The sequence below is a fragment of the Erythranthe guttata genome, chromosome 8, assembly GCF_056151865.1.
Source record: "Erythranthe guttata isolate IM_541 chromosome 8, IM_541, whole genome shotgun sequence".
Lineage (NCBI taxonomy): Eukaryota > Viridiplantae > Streptophyta > Magnoliopsida > Lamiales > Phrymaceae > Erythranthe > Erythranthe guttata.
Window position 1 is genome coordinate 4,149,586 of NC_142540.1, and position 21,358 is coordinate 4,170,943.

Genomic DNA, 21,358 nt, shown 5'->3' on the forward strand with positions numbered 1-21,358 from the left:
TATATAATTTCAAAAACTTCTTATTTTGATTCGGGTGTAATGTAAAAAATAATTCAAAAATCTCAATTTTCCATAAAGTTAAATAATATATTACAAGAAATTAAACTGAAACATGTGGAACATTTGGGGAATAAAAAATCATTGCTGATAAAAGTTAAATAGATTATAACAGAATAAGGCGTCAAACAAAATAGTTTTTTAGCGGTGAAAAATGACCCAAATATCCATTCTAATTTAAACGGTTTTAAATCTGTATGTAGAGTTCTCAAAAATATTTCACCCTTTTAGAGATAATTATTTTAAAATTGTTTCAATTTTTTTTTATAAATAATGTAGTTAATATATTTAAAATAATATAGAACCTTACGTTTAGAATGCAATGAGATTTTTAATGAACAATTGAATATAAAAAAAAATCGAGTATAGTAAGTAGAAAATTTACTATATCACAAATAAAAATAAATTGAATAATAATTACCGAATATTTTCTGAATTTCAATATATGTTTATAGTATTTTTTCTTTATTCTCTTAAGTTACTATGCATATATATATATATATATATATATATATATATATATATATATATATATATATATATATATATATATATATATATATATATATATATATATATATATATATATATATATATATAAACATATGATATTAATATTATAAATAATAATTTTAATTATTCAGGCCCCAAGTATGAGAAGTAAATAAAAATGAAATTAACATTGAATCTTGATTGTTTTGGATTAATATATTTAAATAAAAGGAAAATGAAATTACATTCTATCTAGTGATGGATTTTTTTTAATAAAAAAATGGAAAATGAAATTACATTTTATTTCATAAATTTTTTTTCTTTTTTGGCTAGAAAGTTAAAAATGAAATAACTTAAATCAACATATTAAAAAAAGGGTAAAAGAAACTACATTCTATCGTTAATAAAATATTTGTTTTATTTTTTATTTGGCTTAAAAGATAAAAAATAACAATTGTAATTAGTTAAGCTTCGAGTTTAATCATGAAATCCATACGTGTTATTAAGTACTACATAATTTATATTATGATGATTATTTTTTAGTAAATAAAATTTTCGTATTAATAAATTGACTAAATTAAATGAACTTCTTTAATGTTTTCTTTGTAGAGAATAATAAATGTAATTTGATCTATTTATTATTTGAATTGTTAATCACTCAATTGACCATAGTCATTTAGTAATACAATTGAGTAACATAAGGGTATAATAGTCACTATATAAAAGGGAAGAAATCACCACCCTTTTCATCATTTTATATATACTAGCATTTTCCCCCGTGCGATGCACGGGATATTATTTCAAAAGTAAAAAAAAATTAATTTAATACATAATAAGAAAATATAGTACATTAACATAGTAAAATTTTATAATGTAGTATTATTCATATTTTATATAACATTAGTTTTTTGAAATCTTACATATTAAGATTTATAATCCAAATATATAGGTTTAGATTTAACAAATCGAATTTCTATCTTTATCTATTAAGATTTGATATATATTGATGAAAAATAGGAGATTGATAATTGTTAAAAATTAGTACAGAAAAAATATTAAAATTAAATAATTACAGAAATACCATTAGAATTTTTTAGGGTTGCCCATCGTTTCTTTCTTTTATATATAAGATATATATATATATATATATATATATATATATATATATATATATATATATATATATATATATATATATAGTATAGATAAAAATACTGGAATAATCCTGGCGCGTCATGTGGATAGTACGAGGTATGCACGAGGCTTTGAGTTTACCATATCGAACTTTTCTGCTAATTTTCAAAATTTCATTGATCATTACCATATTTTGTTTTATAAAAAATCATTTTCAAGAAGTTTAATACAAATTTTTAAAAAATCACCGTTAATTTTCTACAAATCTTCGAAAAATTTGGATGAACTTTTAACATTATGAGATTTTGGCATACCGAAATTTCTATTTTAATGAAGGAACACTCTTAATTCCTAAATGAGTAAATTTGATGTTTATAATCGCAAGTTATAAGACATCTGATGATGCTGCTGTAATGAAGAATAAAAACTGTGTTTCACAAAGGATGACCTAACGGTTGAAGCAAGTAAACATGCGTCATACATGGTTAGTCTAGTGTGGTTTACGGTTCTCGTATGATTTACAAGCTATTATACGAGAATAGAGGCTTACCCAATGCACCTATATGGTTGGTTGCAGGCCCTTCATTACGCACCCGAAAAAAAGAAAAAACAAACAAAACTGTTTCGACTATACAATTTTGAGTCACAAAAACACATGGATATATTTTACATATGTATATGCTATTCGATTTTCGGCCACATAAAGCCTTGTAGATAAATTACGTGCCTACAGCGTTGTATTCGAAATTAGCTTGACCTCGTATATGTTCTTTTCTCCCTCCGCTGCATATAAAAAAACACATTCAAACAATGTTAGTCTGAAATACTAGCTTCGACATATAGAATCAAAAAAGTCACAACTCAACTCTGCGCTCAAATTATCGAAGACTTGCCGATTTCTGCAGTGATCCCCGGCCCAAAGAAAGACGTAAATTTCGCCTACAAATGTAAAAAAAAAAACATTCATAGAATTACGTAATTGATTATAGGTAATTGATCCATTGAAAGTGTTAAAAATTGAGTAGTCTGACCTCTCTTCGTTTGAAATCGGAAAACTCGAGAGCTTTTGCCTCAAACACCAACACCACAGAGTATTTACCATCCTCCGTAACCTTAATAAATACAAATAAATATTCATAATCTTTCCACATAGATAAATATAACACAATATTATAGAAAAAGAAAAAAAAAAAAGGATTATACTTCTTCGCGAATCCTTTGAAGCATAGGAGCACTCCTTCGCGGAATACCTCCACCCTACGTAGTTGAATATAAAATTAAGTTTTCAATACATATTTTTTATTTATTTATTTATTCATGGATTTAAGTCGATATTGGAATATACCAGGCCATATTGGAATATTCGCTTTAGGGCTTCCTCCAAGTGCTGCTCGTCTCCGTAACGGTATCTCGTGACATCATTTCTGACCTAACAAACAAGATGAAAAATGTCAAAAACCATAATTAGTTTATAAATAAAAACCTATGCAGCAGCATTGAACCAAACGTCGAAATATTGTGCAAGATAAATACGAGGCGTAAACATGAAATGTACCTGTGTAAGAATTGGAGTCGAACATTTTTCTCTGAGGGCCTCGGCATCTGAATAGGTCAAGCAGGGTACAGGCTTAAGTTCTGCATACTAGAAAAAACGAAACAAAGATGAACGCATCACAATCGAGGATATAATAAACAATCATCGAATAATAATAATAGTTTTTTTTTTTTTTTTTTAATGATTAGCCGGTATATCTTCTAACCTTGAGAGCCATGCCGATAATTGCTAGAGGAAATCCATAGGTCAACATCAATGCTGACCATTCAGATCCCGGGAGAATATTGAAATAAGCTCCGAAACCATACCTGTAAAAATACAAGCGATATTTGAAATTTTGGTCTAGTTTGATAATCGAGTCACACATTTGACTGTTTCATCAACACAAGCACATTATGAAATCTATTGACCGAACACACGAAAAATTACTACAACATAGAAACTGGTTTTTTTGTAAATACGGTTGATACTGTAGATACGATCCATATTCATTAAACCTTCTAAATAGTGCAAAAAGATCATGAATAACACAAGGTATATATATACATATATATACGCACACACTTACGAGAGAAGTGAGACGCCGACACTTAATCCAATGACGCCGAACGAAACCTGGATAATTCATCAAATATCAGTAATTATGAACATAAATTGGTTAAAATCTCAGTTTTTTTTTTTTTTTTTTTTTTTTTTTTTGTATTGCATAAAAAAATCTTAAATATAACATTAGCACTAAAATAAACAAGGAGAGAACATCATCTCAAAGTCCTATGTTTCTTAAAAGGGAAAATTACAGTTTTCATCCCTCAAGTTTGCACTGATTTCACATTTGGTCCTCCATGTTCACAAAAAAACACATTTGGTCCCTCATGTTTCAACAGTTGAACACTTCTTGTCATTTTCGTCAATTTACCGTTACTCTGTCAGTTAAGAACTGACAGCAATGGGCTAACGCTCGATTTCGTCAGTAATAACGGAAATTTGACGGAAACGGCAAAAAGTGTTGAATTTTTTTAAATACGAGGCACCAAAATGTGTTTTTTGTGAAGATGGACCAACTCTGTAATTGATGCAAACTCAGGGACCAAAACTGTATTTTTCCCTTTATTAAAAACATTTGTGTTAACTAATTAAGGTAAAAAATCCCAACACAGTAAATTAAAAAAAAAAATTAAAAAAAGAAAACCTAGATCAGATGTAGATTAACAAAATCCCACAAATATACAAAAACCAGAGAATGTTTCGAATAGAAGGAATTCGTACTTTGGCGAGCGAGAACTCGTTGTCGGGGACGGTGGGCTTGTCGGCAGATGTGGCGGCGATGGAGGACGGCTGAGTTGACTCGGCGGCGCGGGGGACGAGTCTGCTGAGCTTATGGATGCGATTTTTAAGATGGGTTATTGGCAAACATGGAGCGTGACGGTTGGGGGCAAAGTTTGTGCAGGAATTGGGTCGGAGAGACCCTAGAGAAGCTAACGACTGTCGTTTGAGAGAGAGAATACAGGTACAGCCGGAAGCGCTAGAAAACGGTGACCGGAGAACTAGGTCTCCTCCCACCATCGCCGCCGTCGATTTCATTGGTTACTGCCGCCGTCTGGTAATCAAGTGTGTGAATTGGGGAAAGGAGATGATTGGTGTAGTGTCAGTTGGGAGATTGGAGGGAAGGGGGAAGTAACTATGGCCACTCAACCTGCAATAATCTTTAATGATGACGTGGCCCTTGTGTTCTCTTCTAACTTTTTTTTTTTTTTTTTTCTTTTTTGGTTATTTATTACAAAAAAAATTAGTCTCTGATTTAATCGCATCTTTTATGAAAAACAAATTAGTTTTGATTGTAGCAAAGAAAAAGGTGGGCTTATCATGTGTAATTTCACCACAATGTGTTTTGTAATCACTCACTCTTACACGCGTCCACATATTTATTTACGTAATCGTATTCACATTCGTCAGGTGCAGGTGCAGGGTCTCAAAAGTCGAAAAAGTTGTCCAATTGTTTGAATGAATCTTGAAATATTACATATGACAAATGTACTTATACTGGCATGCCATTGAACGTCGTTGTTCTTCTCTTTCGTAATTGCCATAATCGTGTTCTTCTTATTTTCTTGTCGTCGGCGACAAGTTCCTTCCTTTGTTTCTAAAGCCATTTTACATAAGAGCAAATCAATGGCCACCTATGCAGATTGCGAGGCCGTAAGCCATGTCTTCTTCACATCAATATGTTGGTTAGTAATTTTTTGCTGAACGATGACATCACATTGTTTCGATCCAACGATTTCACAGACGTTGATGCAATTTTTTCATTGATATTGTGTGCTCGATGAGTTGACTCGACAAAAGCCGAGCTCAAGCACATTTTTAAATGTTCGTGAGCTTACTAGCCGACTCGCAAGCTATATTTGTTTTCAATATAAATAATATGCATGATAATTAATAAAAAAAATTAAATAAATACATACAAAATTTTTAAAATTAGTTTTAAATTTTTGATAATCATATTAAAAACGCGAGTTGAGCTCGAGCTCAACAGATTCGACTCGATTTTGAGCTCGAGCTTAGCAACCCAATGAATTCGAGCTCATCAAGTTCGAAAATTCTAGCGAGCTCACCTTGTTTACATCTTACCAAATATGACGAATTGTTTGTTTTTAAAAATAGATCACCTTTGATTGTTGATGTAGGATGAGCTGGAAGAGTAGAGTGGATCACTGGCTCACGAGCTTGATGACTTTGAGATACTTGCGATCATAGAACAAGTAAACTAGGTCGGGGGTTGATCCGGCGGAAACTCCTCCGATGCTCAAGTCAGACGTGCGGATAGTAGAAATAGTTGAGAGAATGTGACTCGTAATTTTATTTAGATAATAAAGCGTCCCTTTAATAAATGAATTATATCGTTATTTATACCTTAGAGGAGATTGTTGGGCCCGAACCTTATTTGAAGGTGATTGGGCATCGGTGATAGTGGTCTTCAATATTGGGCTCGTGACCCAGTAGGTAAATAAATTGTAAGCCCATTGGGTTGGCCCAATTAGGCATGTCATTAAGCCCCCCACTCTCGAGTCGATGTGGGGGCCATGTTGAAATGGGTGACAGATCGTGTAAAGAGTAAAAATTGTCGTAGTAGCTCGTTGGCGTATGGGCGAAAACGCGATGGAGCGTGTGTCGGAGCGGCGTGAAGGCGCGTTGGCGCGTAGCGCGACCAAGTTGTCACGATGTAAGTTACTTGAGTCGTCGGTGTTGTTATCTCCTCGTGGGAGTAGTTATTTATTGACGTTGTCAATGTTTTGACGCGTTGCTTGTATGTGTTTTCATATAGCCTTGTGCGTGATGTACTTGATGAGTGGATCAGGCTCTCAAGATTTTTTTTGATGGGGATCGTGCCCCTTGTTAGACCTCGTGGGTCGTAAGTATGTTTGGACCGTGGCCACATTATAATGAAGGACCCGTCGAAAACAAGTAAAGAAATTTGAGTAATCAAGCTGGCCAGGCTATATAGACTCTCTTAATATCTCTAAGTGTTTATAAGGTTGTAATTGTGCTAACTTGAGCTTGTGATTGTGTAGTGAATTGCGAGCGAGTTGTCTCCTCAAGAGAGTTGTCTCGCAGCGAAGTTGTAGGAGCGTTGGATGACGCGAGACTGAGAAGTGTGCGGATTGAGGTCGCTCTGAGCGAGTAGTCTCCTCGTTGGAGTTGTCTCGCGGCGAGTCTTATTACCGAGCGAGGTGGCTCCTCGTTGGATCGTGCCCCTTGTTACGAATTTGTAGTGTCGAGCGAGTTGGCTCATCGTGGAGTTGTCTCGCTGCGGGTCATAGTACCGAGGGAGTTGGCTCCTCGTGGGAGTTGCCTCGCAATGGGTTGTAGTACCGAGCGAGTTGGCTCCTCGTGGGAGTTGTCTCGCTACGGGTTCGCAGTACCGAGGGAGTTGGCTCCTCGTGGGAGTTGTCTCGGTTCCTTGTGGGATTTGTCTCACTACGGGTCCGTAGTACCGAGGGAGTTGGCTCTCGCAACGGGTTATAGAACCGAGCGAGTTGGCTCCTCGTGGGACTTGTCTAGCTGCGGGTTCGTAGTACTGAGGGAGTTGGCTCCTCATGGGAGTTCTCTCGCAACGGATTCGTAGGACCGAGCGAATTGTCTCCTCGTGGGAGTTGTCTCGCAAGCCCCCAACTCTCGATTCAATGTGGGAGATAAGTCGAGAAGGGTACCGAATCGTGTCGAGAGTAGATCGATGTTGTAGTGTTCCGTTAATCGTGGCTCCTCGTGGGAGTTGTCTCGCTACGGGTTCGCAGTACCGAGGGAGTTGGCTCCTCGTGGGAGTTGTCTCGGCTCCTTGTGGGAGTTGTCTCGCTACGGGTCCGTAGTACCGAGGGAGTTGGCTCTCGCAACGGGTTATAGAACCGAGCGAGTTGGCTCCTCGTGGGACTTGTCTAGCTGCGGGTTCGTAGTACTGAGGGAGTTGGCTCCTCGTGGGAGTTCTCTCGCAACGGATTCGTAGGACCGAGCGAATTGTCTCCTCGTGGGAGTTGTCTCGCAAGCCCCCAACTCTCGATTCAATGTGGGAGATAAGTCGAGAAGGGTACCGAATCGTGTCAAGAGTAGATCGATGTTGTAGTGTTCCGTTAATCGTTGGCGTGGCGTGAAAAAATAATAATTTTTATTTATCCGTTTAAGAGCGCGTGCGATTTGGCGCACATCGGAGAGATTGAGCAATTTGGTGGAGCGCATTGAAATTTTCGAGCGATTTGGTGAAGCGAAATGAAATATGCGCGCGATTTGGTAGAACATGGTGGAATTCGCGCACGGATGGAGGGAGGTGGGGGCTGAACGCGCGACTGATGGAGGGGAGGGGGGTTTACCGCGCGATTGATTGATGGAGGGGACAAGGGTGGGTGACCCTTGCGATTTGATTGATGGGGGGTTGGGGGATGAGATGATCCGCGTGATTGATGGAGGGGAGGGGGTGAGTGACCACACGATTTAACTTTCGAGGTAGACGCGGGGCGTGTGATCAGCACGCGGGGGAAGGGTCCGCGGGCGCGTGCACAACACGCACGAAGAAGAGAGGCAGCACGCTAAACGGTGGGCGCGTGGCCACCACGTGCGTGTTTTTCAGAGTTTTTTTTTTTTGTGTTTTCTGCGCGCGTGGACCGAGGGGCCTCGCTATCGGCGCGTGCCCTCTACGCGCCCGTGATTTTCCGTGCGTTTCCAAATTTTTTTTCCTTTTCTTTTTTTTTTCTTTTGCCTGCGAGCGCGAACCGAGGGAACACGCGATTGGCGTGTTCTATTGCCTCGTGTTTTTCTCTGTTTTGTTTCTTTTTTTTTCTTTTGCCTGGGAGCGCGAACCGAGGGAACGCGCGATTGGTGTGTTCTATTGCCTTGCGTTTTTCTTTGTTTTTTTTTTTAGGTGGTTGATGTCCACCCCTTGGGAGATGTTCTAATTTTTTAGTAGGGAGACCATATCCGACTCTTGAGATGAGATGTGAACCCCCTTGGGGTTAAAAAGTAAGGGTGATTTTCAACCATTAGGATGAGATGCCCAACCTTAAGGTGGGATAACCCCCAACTTTGGATGAGACGATCACAATCCATTGGGATGAGATGTCCAACCTTGGGGTGGGATAGCCCCCAACTTAGGATGAGGCGATCAAGAACACGAACCCTTAGGGTGAGATGCCCAACCTTGGGGTGGGATAGGCCTCCAACTTAAGATGAGACGATCACGAACCCTTGGGATGAGATGTCCAACCTTGGGGTGGGATAACCCCTCACCTTAGAATGAGGCGATCACGAACCCTTGGGATGAGATATCCAAGCTTGGGGTGGGATAACCACCAATTTAGCATGAGGCGATCACGAACCTTTGGGATGAGATGTCCATCCTGGGGTGGGTTGTTAAATTTGAGACCTATGGTCTAAGGTGGATTCCACGAGTTGTGCCACTGCTTCAGTGGTAGCACGAGTTGAAGCTTTCCGCGGTCATATGCTGAAGATCCTAATCGGTTATCTGAACCGTTCGAGGAGCAAGTAGAAGGTCTTGTGGAGGATCTAGTGGGACACCCGATGAAGGTCTCGTGGTGGATCCCGAGCCTTCACGAGATGGGAGGTCGTTAGCAGTGTCACACTCCACCTGGGCAAATGTCTCAAGGCCATCATGCGCGCTACGTGATTATGTATGCCTTCCCACAAACGACGCCAAAATGTTGATGTTAAAAATAGATTACCTTTGATAGTTGATGTATGATGAGCTGGAAGAACATAGTGGATCACTGGCTCACGAGTTTGATGACCTTGAGATACATGCGATCATAGAACACGTAAACTAGGTCGGGGGTTGATCCGACAGAAATCCCTCCGACGCTCAAGTCAGACGTGCGGATAGTAAAAATAGTTGAGAGAATATGACTCGTAGTCTTATTTAGATAATAAGGCGTTCCTTTAATAAATGAATTATATCGTTATTTATATCTTAGATGAGATTGTTGGGCCCAAACCTTATTTGAAGGTGATTGGGCCTCGATGATAGTCATCTTCAATATTGGGCTCGTGTAGATAAATAAATTATAAGCTCATTGGGTTGGCCCAATTATACATATTATTTTTTATTGTGGCGGGCCGAATAGATATATTATATAGGTTCATTAAAAACAATGGTAAATTCCACTTTACTCCCTCATACTCTGCCCGAGAATCACTTTACCCCCTCGTACTCTCAATTTCACCGATTTACCCCCTTGTACTTATACAATTTCCCAATACATCCCTCTCCGTCAATTTTTTTTCGATTTTGACTCTGACGTTGTTTGGTCAAAAGTCAAAATATTGACGTAAATATTGACTTTTTTTTATTTTGACTCTCGAGTTTAGAAAATAGAAAGTTTTACACATTCATATATTTTTTTCTTTGCACTGGGTGAAATCGATCAATTTTTGGGTCTTGATTTTTGCTAAGTTAGAGCTTCAATTTGGGGATATCTTGGAAGGGAAGTGGTGGGAGAAGAAGAAACCACAATATTGACGGAGAAGAAACGACGCATTATAGGCAGTGACAATTTTGTAATTTACAGAGTTGACCAAACGGCATCAGAGTCAAAATCGACAAAAGTTGAAGGAGAGGGTTGTATTGGGAAATTGTACAAGTACAAGGGGGTAAATCGATGAAATTGAGAGTACAAGGGGATAAAGTGATTCTTAGGCAGAGTACGAGGGGTAAAGTGGAATTTACCCTAAAAACAAAGCATAAATTTTGAATTTGGTCAAATTCCAGTATTTATGATTTTGGAACAAGTTTTTCCTTCCAACTTTTTACATTTCGATTTTCATTTTTTTCCAATTTTTCACGGAGCAAAATTGCAATTAGTTATTCACTTCTGAAAAATGTGTTCTTTTCAAAAGTGTTAATTAATTCGAAAAGGAAAAAAAAATGTGGTACAATATCCATAACACATCAAAATGGAGAAAATAAACTTTCTATTTTATTGTTTATAGCAAGCATTAAAATGGCGTAGAAATGTAGGTGACGAGGGATTATTATTATTATTATTATTATTATTATTGGTGTTGTTGTTTTGTTTTGATTTCTGCTGCCACAAACCCTTGAACGATGATAGGCATCCTCGACGACATCGTCGTCGGCTCCACATGCAGCAAATAATAATCATCCCTCCTTTCTTTCTCTCTCCTCTCTCTTCGTTTCTTTTTCTCTCTCCTCTTTCTTCTCTTCTTTCTCTCTCTCCTCTTTCTCCCATATCCGATATTAATACACATAACTGAATATTGCTCTGTGCATGGAGGAAAAGAACAACACCTTAATTACAGCATCATTCATCAACACAGCGAGGTGACGTCACATGAACGAACGTACACGTGCTCTTCTCACGTGGCCTCAAATATAACTTGTGGATTATTTAATCAACATTTTAAATCAAAAAAAAAAAAAGAATTACCTCTGCCTGCAGGGATGATTTCTGTTTTTCACTGGAAGCAGGTGACGATGAATCTTCTTCAGTTTCTGTACTCTTGGTATTTCGCTTCATCGATCTTTCTTCGATCGAGGGTGTCGCCGGAGCTGGACTAGGGCTGCCGCCGCCGCCGGAGCTCATTTTCTCAGCCGGCCGCGGCGGCGTGCTCTGAATTCCCACATCTCTAGTTGCTCTCCTCTTTTCTTCTACATTATTCAGGAAAAAAAAATTACACATATTACATATACATATACATATATATGTATATATGAATAAATTAAATGTGTACCTTGGATTGTGAATTTGACTTGATTTTCATGATGATGTTTAGAAGCGATTGGAGATTTGGGGTGAAATAAATGAGGAGGAGGATATATTATGAGTGGAGCAGACATAGTAATTCTGCTTGTAGTAATAATATTGTTGTTGTTAATTACGGATCTGCCACTAAGTGTTTTTGCTGATAAACACTCCAATGGAACTTCCCCTGAGAGAGGGTTACATATGTATTTCTCTGCTTCGTTCCACTTTGAGTTTAGTGTTAATCCTCCATCCGATGATAAGTATTCCCACGTGTACACAGTTTTCGCCTGCAATGCTGCACGTGCCCAAAAAATAAAAAAACAAGAGAATATTCAATTTGCACCAAGAAATCGAAAAAAACAAGATCACTTTTTTTTTTTTGATGTAATAATATTAAAATTCTTTACCTTTAAGGGCAGTGGTGAATGAATATGTTGAAGGGTCTATTTCATCTGCAAGAATATTTCGTGAAAAAAAATTAAAACTTTTTCTAGAACACCTTGACTGTGTGTGTGTGTGTGTTGTGTTAATTGATTGATTAGTAGTTATACCTCTAAATGTGTAGCCAGGAGAAGAAGCAGTGCTGGAAATGGCTATTATGTTCGAGGTCTTCAAGCTCGACGATGAAAATCTTCTTGAATTCGTGTTTTCGCGGCTTATTCGGGCCTTGAGGGACCATCCACCAGCTTTCAGGCCCGAATCGAGAGAGGATTGCTCGTCCGTGGTATTCATTATTGTGATGTGAAATTATATGTTCAGTGTGTGTGTGTGTGTATATATATAAATATATTATTTTATTTTTAACATTGTAGCTTCATTTTGGCTATGCTATATATATATATATATATATATATATATATATATATATAGGGGTGGGAGGGAAAAATTTGAATTTTGAGTGATTTTGCAGAGTCAGCAGAAAGATGGTTGAAAGCTGTTTTTTTGTGAAGGAAAAAAGATTGAATAATTCAAACTTTAAAATACTGACTGCATATTCTTTTTTCATTAACTTTTTATGCTGACATTTTCTTTATTATTCAATGGTCCCATTGGCATATACTGAATCAGGGGAGACTTTAATTATTATTATTTATTATTATTATTATTATTATTATTATTATTATTATTATTATTATTATTATTATTATTATTATTATTATTATTATTATTATTATTATTATTATTATTATTATTATTTTTATTATTATTATTATTATTATTATTATTATTATTATTGTTATGACAGAAATATGTCCTACGACGAGACAAAACAAGACAAACATTACCGCATTATCTTTTAGAATTAAAAAAAAAAAATAAGAAAAAGAAAGAAAAAGGAGAAAATATAAAATACAAGTTGGTGAATGTGATAGGTACCCATCAGGCAGTAATGAATGGGCAAATTAATTTGAAGCTGGGGTTTAATTGAAGACAATATAATGTGTGGGGGCATGAGGACAATTACTGGACATGCATGCATGCATGCAGCAGATACTATGGAGAGAGGGAATGTTTTTTTTTTCTTTTTTCTTTTTTTTCTAATTCAATTTCAAATGCCACAATGCATCACCATCAACAATTTCACCAACCCATGTCCGATTCTGAAAGGCGAGAGAGGCGGTCGCCTAGAAACCCCGATTTTTGTAAGAGCCCCCAAATAACTTTATGTACTCTTTATATATTATTAATAATAGTAATTGATATTCAAGACGTACGAATGTTCAACGTTCGTAATTGTAAGAGAGAATTAATGCGTACACTATATAACAAGCACCCGTTTTGTTACTATACGATATGGATTATTACGGTAAAAAATAAGAAGTAATTATGTACCCTATAGTTTCAAATTTATGTAGAGTGGTCCTTGTGCATTGCAAAGTTTGTTTGTATTGAATACTGATATCCAGTACTTTTATGTCTTTTGTCTCATGTTTTAGCCCCTAATAATTAATTATATTGTTTCTGTGTGTTGTGTAATAAATGGCAGATTTTGAATATGAGTAACAACATATTACATATATACCCTTTTAAAATGAGTTGCAGGCCCACATATATATTACCTAACAAAGTGGGGGTCTCATAAAAACTCTTATATATAGAACGAATAAATAGAAATATATTTATTAAAAATCACAAGTATTTTCCTCTAGGAGTACTGCTTTGTGGGTTCCTTCGACCCTACACCCGGTGAAAAACACCGGATGGGTCTTCTGCTGCCACGTGTTCTTTTTTTTATTTTTCTAAAACCCCTAAAGGTAAACCCTAGCGGGAAATCTATTATAAAATACAAAAAAGAGACACGTGGCAGCAGAAGACCCACCCGGTGTTTTTCACCGGGTGTAGGGTCGAACAAATCCTGCTTTGTGATACATAATTTTCAGAACATGATTTTGATAATATATATATATATATATATATATATATATATATATATATATATATATATATATATATATATATATATATATGTTCCTTTCTGCATATTCCTTATCTCCTCCCACAAAATATAGAGAACACCTCCACACAACTTCCTATTATATCTCATTTAGCTTGGAACGAAAAACGGAGATCCTCCGCATTAACTTGTCACATTTAACAAATCTGCGATAGACCTATTGACCTTCAGGCTGATTGAACTTCGCTGCATTTAGAACTAAAAGTTCAACATAAGCTCGATAGTTGCAGAACGGGGATACATTACAAACCGGTAAGCAAAGGGCCCACACATGGACTTCCATGTATAGTTTCACACCGGCATTTGCAAAACGGGCCCATGCAGCAGATTTCGGGTTGTAAAACAATTGACTTGATCTTTTAGAGGACCCGATATTTCAGATTCCACCCAAAATTCATTAACAAAAGATTTCTTACATCGGAGCGTAGTGTTCTTCGATCGAACCAAAGTAAGATGTATCAGATGCCTGCAAAAGAAATTAATGATACAACACAATCACTAAAAATTGCAAAACTTGACCTCATCTAGTTAAAACGTCTATCAAAGTAAACGAATCCTAAAAGAACTAACACCATTTCTGAATGAGCAGACGACATCGGAGATGAAAATTTTATAGATATTAGAGAAAAAATAAACTTACTTTTGCCACAGGGAAATTTGTTGAGGACCAGTTTAAGTGGCATACACCATTTAATCGGGTTCCAGAACAAAATTTGACCTATGGAAAAACAAACTTCTCAGTTAGTGATTATGCATAGCATATGCGCAAACTATTTTAATGTGTATTGGCAAGAATGATGCAATTGCCATTTTCAAAGAACTTTCAAATGCAACAAACTTACCCAATTTCGAAAAAAGAAACATCAAGTAGTTTTATGAAATCGTGTAAGCGAACATGCTTCCTGCAAAAGAGAAGCAGAATATTTGTCACAGAAATGGAACAAAAGATTTCATACTAATAATTATAGCAAATTAAATAAAATCTTGTTTATAAAGAACCCGAAGTATTATCTTCTCAGAGAGGAAGGGGATATTAGTGATTTCAGTGGGAACTCATCAGTACGTGTCATGCAAAAATTTACTTACAGGAATCAAATAAATCAGGACTAGCATACCTTGTCCGAGAATCAGTACAGCATTAGCAGCCAAAGGTACAATATCTTGGATCTTTTCACTGGCAAAAATTGCTTGTGTGACTACACAGAAAAATGGAGCAACAGTATTTAGGTTGAGTGTGTAAAACACAAATAATAGAAGCAGAATAATCAAATTAATTCGGTAGAGAAACAATATAACGCCCTTGAGAAACATAAGACGAGTTTTAGCAAAATTGTCTGATGATCATCATCGTCTCTTGACCTCCAAGAGTGTGAACCACTTAAATTCAGGTTATAAAGCAGAGCATCAAATATAACCAGTTACAAAAGGCGATGTCGGAGAAATAATAAGGTAAGGAACTAGATTTGGATTTAGAAGCTGCAACTGCAATAACTATTCATCCAACATAAGAGGAAGAAACTAAGAGACAAAAATCCAAATCTAGTTTGTTTCTTACAGGTATTACGAAAAAATCAATCTCATACAGTGTTTGCGTTTGCATAGAAGGATCAGCGACCTTTTTAAAGAAACTTTCAATTCGATAGATGCAATTACAGTTGCAAATAAACAGTAGGAACACTATGCACGTTGGAATAAGGGATCAGGCCTAACTAAGCATAAGATTACGTTTATTCACAAAGTCTCAATTGTTTCATTAACATATAACAGAGACATGAGAAAGTATCATACTACTTAAATGAGTTTTTGATTGGCTGCGTGTTGGTTTCACAAAATTAAAGAGTTTAGTGCGGATACAACCCATAAGTTCCAACAAATGGATCAGACTTTGTATAACCACCCATTGTCCACTGAACAAGAGCCGAAAATAAATCAAGTTACAACCAGAATGCATCGCCAAGATACAAAAAACGAGGCCATAAAAACAATTAATCCTTCCTGAAACAAATTTCTATTTCAAGGACACTAACATATTCTGCATGCAATCAAGACTCAAACTCTATGGAGAACGGTACGAACCTGAAGTTTGTATAAGTTTTTCCGTGGTGTCTTTCTTTTCAGTTTTATCAGGGGAAGTATCCATGTCAGAGACCATCATCAAGTGCACACTATGGCATCCATCTGACATCCAAATAGTTTGTGTCACTGCAAATTGGAGGCAAAATTAGGAAACTTAATCTTATAGACAGTAAATTGGTGAGTTGAACTATCAAAATTTTCAATAGAATATTTACCTGTAGAAGCATCGTGAAAAACCGACAGCTTTAGAACTTTCATGGTCTGAGTTGACCGCTTCATAAGGCAACGGTTATTTAATCCTTGGACAGAATAAGAAAGGGACAAAAGGTGTACATCTCCAACATTGTCCAAGACTGCAAAGCAGTTTGAAGATAATGCCTCGATAGAAATTGCCTTCACCGACCTCCCAATCCTTTCTTCATCCTTATTATCCTCGAAAGACACATAATATGCACCCACATCTCTGGAATCTTGTCTCAATTTCACGGACCTCGATTTCTCTGCAAGTTAGAATGCACAATCAACAGCTGTAGCAAATCGCAAAGTAACCATTTTCAGAGATTTCAAAAATAGAATAACACACGTCGAAGAGGCAGAAGGGCTGTAATAAATGTTTCAATGTCAGGAAAAGAAAATATGCGCCCAAGGGTTTACGTGTCTAGTAAATCTAGAAAATCATCAGCTTCCATAAGCATTAACAGATTCCTACGGTTAAAGGATTATTGTCAGTTCTCTAATTGCTTAAAACAAATGTGTGCATACGATAAAGGAATTTCATATATACGTTGTTTACATGTAATTAATCTTGACAATATGAACTAAACATATGTATTTGAACAAACATACTCTCTTCATTAAAATAAGACATTTGAAACAAATTTAAGCGCATCATACAACTCACAACTCACCAGAATCAGAATGCTTTTCAGTTTTTTCACCCTTAGGTAACACATTTTTCGAATTGTATCGTTTGCCGTTATTTTTCTTCTCCTTCCTATGACTACCTTTAACCAGCGGCTGCATTGGGAAAATCCTAACCCCATTCTCTTCACCGAGAATCAGAACACGAAACATAACCCTAATTGTAAATACCGGCGAACAACAATCGATCACCGCACACTTCATGAGCTTCAAAGCTTCTCCTCCGCCACCCTCATCATCGGCAATCAATCTCGCTGCAAACAACCAAATTTTGGAACTCGAAACCGAGTACAACGTGAACACGTTAATTCCCCCCGACAACGCCATATAAACCCCATGATTAACCTTGAAAACAACCCCGCACTTGCTCCGATCAAACTCCAAGTCCCTGTGATTGGAAACAACTCTGATTTTGCCGAAACGGCCGTCGCGCAGAATGTAGAAGCGGATGAGGGTGGAGGAGGTGGGGCGGAGGAGAGGGGAGGAGGTTAGGAAGAGAGTGGTGGTGGCGGCGGAGGAATTGGAGGTTGTCCGGAGGTGAAGGAAGGCGGCGGAGGAGGTGGGGGAGGGAACTAGGGATTTGGGGGGCGGAAGAGAGGAGAGAGAAAGGGGAGAAAAAGAAGGGTAGAGAGAGAAAGAAGAGTCGGTGTGACGGAGGGCTAGGGTGGCGGAGAAGGGGTCGTAGAGAAAGGAGGAGATTTGTGGGGATGGAGTGTGGAGGGGTTTGGGGAGGCTGAGCTGATAGGCTTCGAATAATGGGGAAGAAGATGTTGACATAATCAATTGGAATCCAAATTTGGAATAAGGGAATTTGGATTTGGAATTAGAATAGTGTCTAATCGTTCGCCGGAAACGGATTTTCCGGCGGTTTTAGAGAGAGAGAGAGAGAGGGGTTTCTGGGTTTGAAGAAGAGAAGACAAAGGGTGGAAGAAAGGTACGGTTGAAGTTTGACTTTGGAGTTTTACATTAGATGGAAATTAATTGGGGCATATTTCATATAATCCCAAAGAAGAGGACTTATTTGCACTCATAGTTTATCCCCATGTCTCTAATTCAAAATAATGAAATGCTATTTGCGGTCACAAAATTGCTATTCGCGGTTTATAACAAAATCCCTCAAAACTTTTAAAAATATCAAAAAATCCCCCAAAACTGCAAATAGCAAAAAAAAAAAAAAAAAATCGAAAATTCGAAATCAAGCTTGAAGAAGGGTTGGGCTTCGATTTTTTGATGTAATTTCGACTCTTTTATGTGTAATATGCATTGGGTAGGTCGATTACGGAACCAATTTCATGTTAAAAAGCCCTACAAATCGATTTGTAGGGCTTTTTTTTTTTTCGCAAAAAGATGTTCGAACGCCCAAGATGGGCGCCCAAGGCGTGTACGAACGCAAAAAAAAAAAAAACTTTTTTTTTGCACCGGACGCCCAACTCGGGCGCCCAAATGCAGCTTGCACGCCCAACTTGGGCGTGCACTGCATGAATGGACGCCCAAGTTGGGCTTTTACGCGTTTTGGGGGTGTTTTTGGATTTTTTTGAGCAGTTTTGAGGTTTTAGTGAAATAAAGTGTTTTTTTTTTTGGGGTTTTGTTAGAAACCGCAAATAGCAATTTTCAAACCGCAAAAAGCAATTCCCTTCAAAATATCTCTTACAATATAATTTACATTAATTTCATTCACAGTGTCTCAACTTAACAAATAATGCACATTGACCCCAAATTTTAACAAAGATATCACATTAACCAATATTTTGACAATTTTCTGAAAATATATTTGTTTTTCCAATGTTATATTTTCTCGGTCTCCGGCGTTAATTTTTTTCTTCATTTTTTTAACAATCAACATAGTAGTTTTCCTGTATGAGGCAGTAATATTATTGTCTCAGCCTACAATATTATTGTGTGAGACAGTATTAATAATATTGACACAATAACATTACCGTAAAGAGTTAAAAAAATGTTTTTTTTAAGTCAACGTCCAAGACTAGGAGGTCAATGTGGTTGATCTGTCGGAAGAAATAAAATTTGGGCTAATTAGAGTTATAATCATAAAATTGGATTTTAATTGGAATTTAAATCTCAATAAATAATCCATCGGATTTTTGCTATCGGGTTAATGTGCAAACAATAATAACATTTTGAAGAGGGACATTCACTTTAAAAAAATTAGGGGTAAAGCGCAAAAACTAGAAATTTATAGAAGTGATGTGCAATTTTCCCTATTAATTAGTTATTATCACAAGTCATCACTATCAACCCCCACAAAAACTTTTATTACACAACCAAAAGAGGTAGAGTGCGTATCATTATCAACTCTTTCCCCCACAACCAAATTAAATTCAATTTTCCTAATCGGTAAAATTCGCGAGTGTGGCTCCGGGCTCACACGCCTTTGCCGCAGGCGACGGCTCCACCGCCGGAGACGGCGGCACGGGCTCTCCCAGAAGCTCCGACGGAAGGTCAGGTATCCCCTTCAAGTAGAAAGTGTAGAACAGCTTGAAAGGGAAGATAATCTGCTGCAGCTTCACCTGTCCGTACGCCCCCTCGAATATTCCAGATCCACCTGTCACCGCCAGACACGTGTCCTCGTACGTGAGGTACGGCCCCTGCACGGCGATGTGGCCGTAGTCTCCGAAGTAGAAGCTGTAGATCGCCTCGTAACGGTCGCCCTTCTTCTCCGGCTCGTTCTTTATCAGAACGCATATTCCGGCGGTTATTCCGGCCCGTTTCTTCATGTCCCCTGTGTACACCTGTAATAAAAAATAAAAAAAATCAGTTTTTTTTTTTTTTTTTTTTTTTTTTTTTTTTTATAAATTGTCAGCTTACCTTATTGCTGAAAGGGACAAGATCGCCGAGGGAATTGACGGTTTTCTGGCTCAACCGGAGATAAGCCGGGCTGCCACGATCACGCTCGTTGATTTCATATACATTCAGTTCTTGAATTTTAGCTGAAACCCAATTAAACAATTCTAAGACAAATTTAATTAACATAGATTAGATCGAACAAGAAATATATATACATACAGGATCTTGTGTCTGATGGGTCGGTGATCTGGGCGCTCTTGCAGGAGAAATGAGATCTTTGAGCGGCGGAGAATTTAAGAGGTTGAGGAATGAGAGGGTTTTTTACGAGTGGTCGGAAAGAAAGCAGCTTCTGGGCCACGGCGGCGGCGGTGGTGGTGGACGGCGGTAGCTTGGCGGAAGAAGTAGAAAGACGACTGGCCTTGAAAATGGCGGATGCTGATGAAGTAGCCATTGATTCTTGATTTATCTTTTTTGAGTTCTTGATGATGCTACTTTGAGTGGCAAGAGTTGTAATTTATAAAAGGTGTGGGAATTATGCAGACACTATTTGAGAATGTATGTGTGTGTGTAATAATTGTGTGGGGAAAAAGATGGTAAACATATATAGTATATTTATAGTTAGTGGGAATGATGTGGGGTGTGATTGATTTTTGGTAGTGGTAGGTAGGTGTTCAATAATATTGAAATAATGGTGTGTGGGAAAAGAAAAATAAAATGAAAAAAATGTGTGCTTTAAGCTAAGCTATATTTTGAGGTTGGTGTTATGGACGGTGACGGTGTTTCACGTTCGAGGATGGGGCAAATGTGGACTGGTTTCTTGTAAATCGTTCGAATCGAATTCAAAATTCAATACGTGTCAAAATTTGATTTGGTATTCATTCCAATATTTGATACAGTATATGGCATTGATGTCTAGTAACTGAACGATACAAATATTTGGAAAACATGAAATTCCAGTACCGTTGTTTGGTACGGTATTATCGAATGAAGGCACTAACTTGGTCCAACCGTCCAAGTATTGGAGTTCTATCTTTATTAATATGTGCACGTGATTCTTGTTTGGACCTTGTATATATTGGTTTGTGAGAGAACATTGACCAATAATATTAATTTCAAATTAACCATCCCATGTGCATAATTAAATATAACTTCAAAACTGAATCATCATAATTCATAGTATTATTAAATTCATTCGTTGCTCTCAAAGACTTTGTTTATTCTGCTATGACATTTGACCGCCGCATTATGTGTTCACTTGTGGTCAACTTTAGAGTTTAATAGTCTCCGTTTCTAGCTTAATTTCATTGGTTTATGAATTATTGTATCGTAATCGTAAAAATTAACTACGATGGTTTCAAGTAAATCAAATATTTTCAAATAGAAATTCAAATTTTCCAGTCAATTCTTTTTAATTTTTCGTAACATTGACTGGCAGTATGAACTTGGAACTAACCATCTAAGAATTGAAGTTTATTATATCAACTCTTGGGGCTTTGGAACTAGAAAAATTGGACTGGGGGTTCAACAAAGTCCATTAACACATGTAAAAATACTCTAGCCTTCAATGCATTTTCTTGTTTCTTCAAAAACGGATATAATATA

The 21,358-nt window shown here is 37.1% G+C and overlaps 4 protein-coding genes across 4 annotated transcripts; all 4 read right to left on the bottom strand.

The window, feature by feature from the left end:
- Positions 1-2,293: 2,293 nt before the first annotated feature.
- Positions 2,294-5,015, bottom strand: APE1 (acclimation of photosynthesis to environment). The gene is made up of 9 exons (XM_012999517.2): positions 4,505-5,015; positions 3,807-3,853; positions 3,444-3,546; positions 3,239-3,325; positions 3,029-3,112; positions 2,887-2,940; positions 2,715-2,795; positions 2,577-2,622; positions 2,294-2,466 (listed from the first exon to the last, which is right to left on the bottom strand). The coding sequence occupies exons 1-9, from the start codon at positions 4,817-4,819 to the stop codon at positions 2,411-2,413; spliced, it is 873 nt and encodes a 290-aa protein (XP_012854971.2). The 5' UTR covers positions 4,820-5,015; the 3' UTR covers positions 2,294-2,410.
- A 5,677-nt stretch (positions 5,016-10,692) lies between these two features.
- On the bottom strand, positions 10,693-12,448 carry LOC105974404 (uncharacterized). Its single transcript, XM_088821093.1, has 5 exons — positions 12,054-12,448; positions 11,910-11,954; positions 11,489-11,797; positions 11,185-11,405; positions 10,693-11,019 (listed from the first exon to the last, which is right to left on the bottom strand). Exons 1-5 carry the CDS (start codon positions 12,232-12,234, stop codon positions 10,714-10,716), a joined length of 1,062 nt encoding a protein of 353 aa, XP_088677219.1. The 5' UTR covers positions 12,235-12,448; the 3' UTR covers positions 10,693-10,713.
- Positions 12,449-14,791: 2,343 nt separating this feature from the next.
- On the bottom strand, positions 14,792-17,891 carry LOC105974374 (uncharacterized). Its single transcript, XM_088821718.1, has 5 exons — positions 16,942-17,891; positions 16,249-16,533; positions 16,034-16,159; positions 15,073-15,153; positions 14,792-14,859 (listed from the first exon to the last, which is right to left on the bottom strand). Exons 1-5 carry the CDS (start codon positions 17,729-17,731, stop codon positions 14,831-14,833), a joined length of 1,311 nt encoding a protein of 436 aa, XP_088677844.1. The 5' UTR covers positions 17,732-17,891; the 3' UTR covers positions 14,792-14,830.
- Positions 17,892-19,087: 1,196 nt separating this feature from the next.
- LOC105974425 (allene oxide cyclase, chloroplastic) lies at positions 19,088-20,414 on the bottom strand. The gene is made up of 3 exons (XM_012999530.2): positions 19,976-20,414; positions 19,778-19,899; positions 19,088-19,701 (listed from the first exon to the last, which is right to left on the bottom strand). The coding sequence occupies exons 1-3, from the start codon at positions 20,205-20,207 to the stop codon at positions 19,300-19,302; spliced, it is 756 nt and encodes a 251-aa protein (XP_012854984.2). The 5' UTR covers positions 20,208-20,414; the 3' UTR covers positions 19,088-19,299.
- Between the last annotated feature and the right edge of the window lie 944 nt (positions 20,415-21,358).

Coding starts and splice junctions, on each gene's coding strand:
- APE1 (XM_012999517.2), bottom strand. CDS start 4,819: ATGAAATCGACGGCGGCGATGGTGGGAGGAGACCTAGTTCTCCGGTCA. Junction 3,854..4,504: donor ACGAGTTCTCGCTCGCCAAA/GTACGAATTCCT, acceptor TGAATTATCCAG/GTTTCGTTCGGCGTCATTGG. Junction 2,796..2,886: donor TTCAAAGGATTCGCGAAGAA/GTATAATCCTTT, acceptor GTATTTATTAAG/GTTACGGAGGATGGTAAATA.
- LOC105974404 (XM_088821093.1), bottom strand. CDS start 12,234: ATGAATACCACGGACGAGCAATCCTCTCTCGATTCGGGCCTGAAAGCT. Junction 11,955..12,053: donor TCCTGGCTACACATTTAGAG/GTATAACTACTA, acceptor ATATTCTTGCAG/ATGAAATAGACCCTTCAACA. Junction 11,798..11,909: donor ATTCACCACTGCCCTTAAAG/GTAAAGAATTTT, acceptor GGGCACGTGCAG/CATTGCAGGCGAAAACTGTG.
- LOC105974374 (XM_088821718.1), bottom strand. CDS start 17,731: ATGTCAACATCTTCTTCCCCATTATTCGAAGCCTATCAGCTCAGCCTC. Junction 16,534..16,941: donor TGAAAAGCATTCTGATTCTG/GTGAGTTGTGAG, acceptor TCTAACTTGCAG/AGAAATCGAGGTCCGTGAAA. Junction 14,860..15,072: donor TGTACTGATTCTCGGACAAG/GTATGCTAGTCC, acceptor TCTCTTTTGCAG/GAAGCATGTTCGCTTACACG.
- LOC105974425 (XM_012999530.2), bottom strand. CDS start 20,207: ATGGCTACTTCATCAGCATCCGCCATTTTCAAGGCCAGTCGTCTTTCT. Junction 19,900..19,975: donor CCCATCAGACACAAGATCCT/GTATGTATATAT, acceptor ATTGGGTTTCAG/CTAAAATTCAAGAACTGAAT. Junction 19,702..19,777: donor TTGTCCCTTTCAGCAATAAG/GTAAGCTGACAA, acceptor TTTTTATTACAG/GTGTACACAGGGGACATGAA.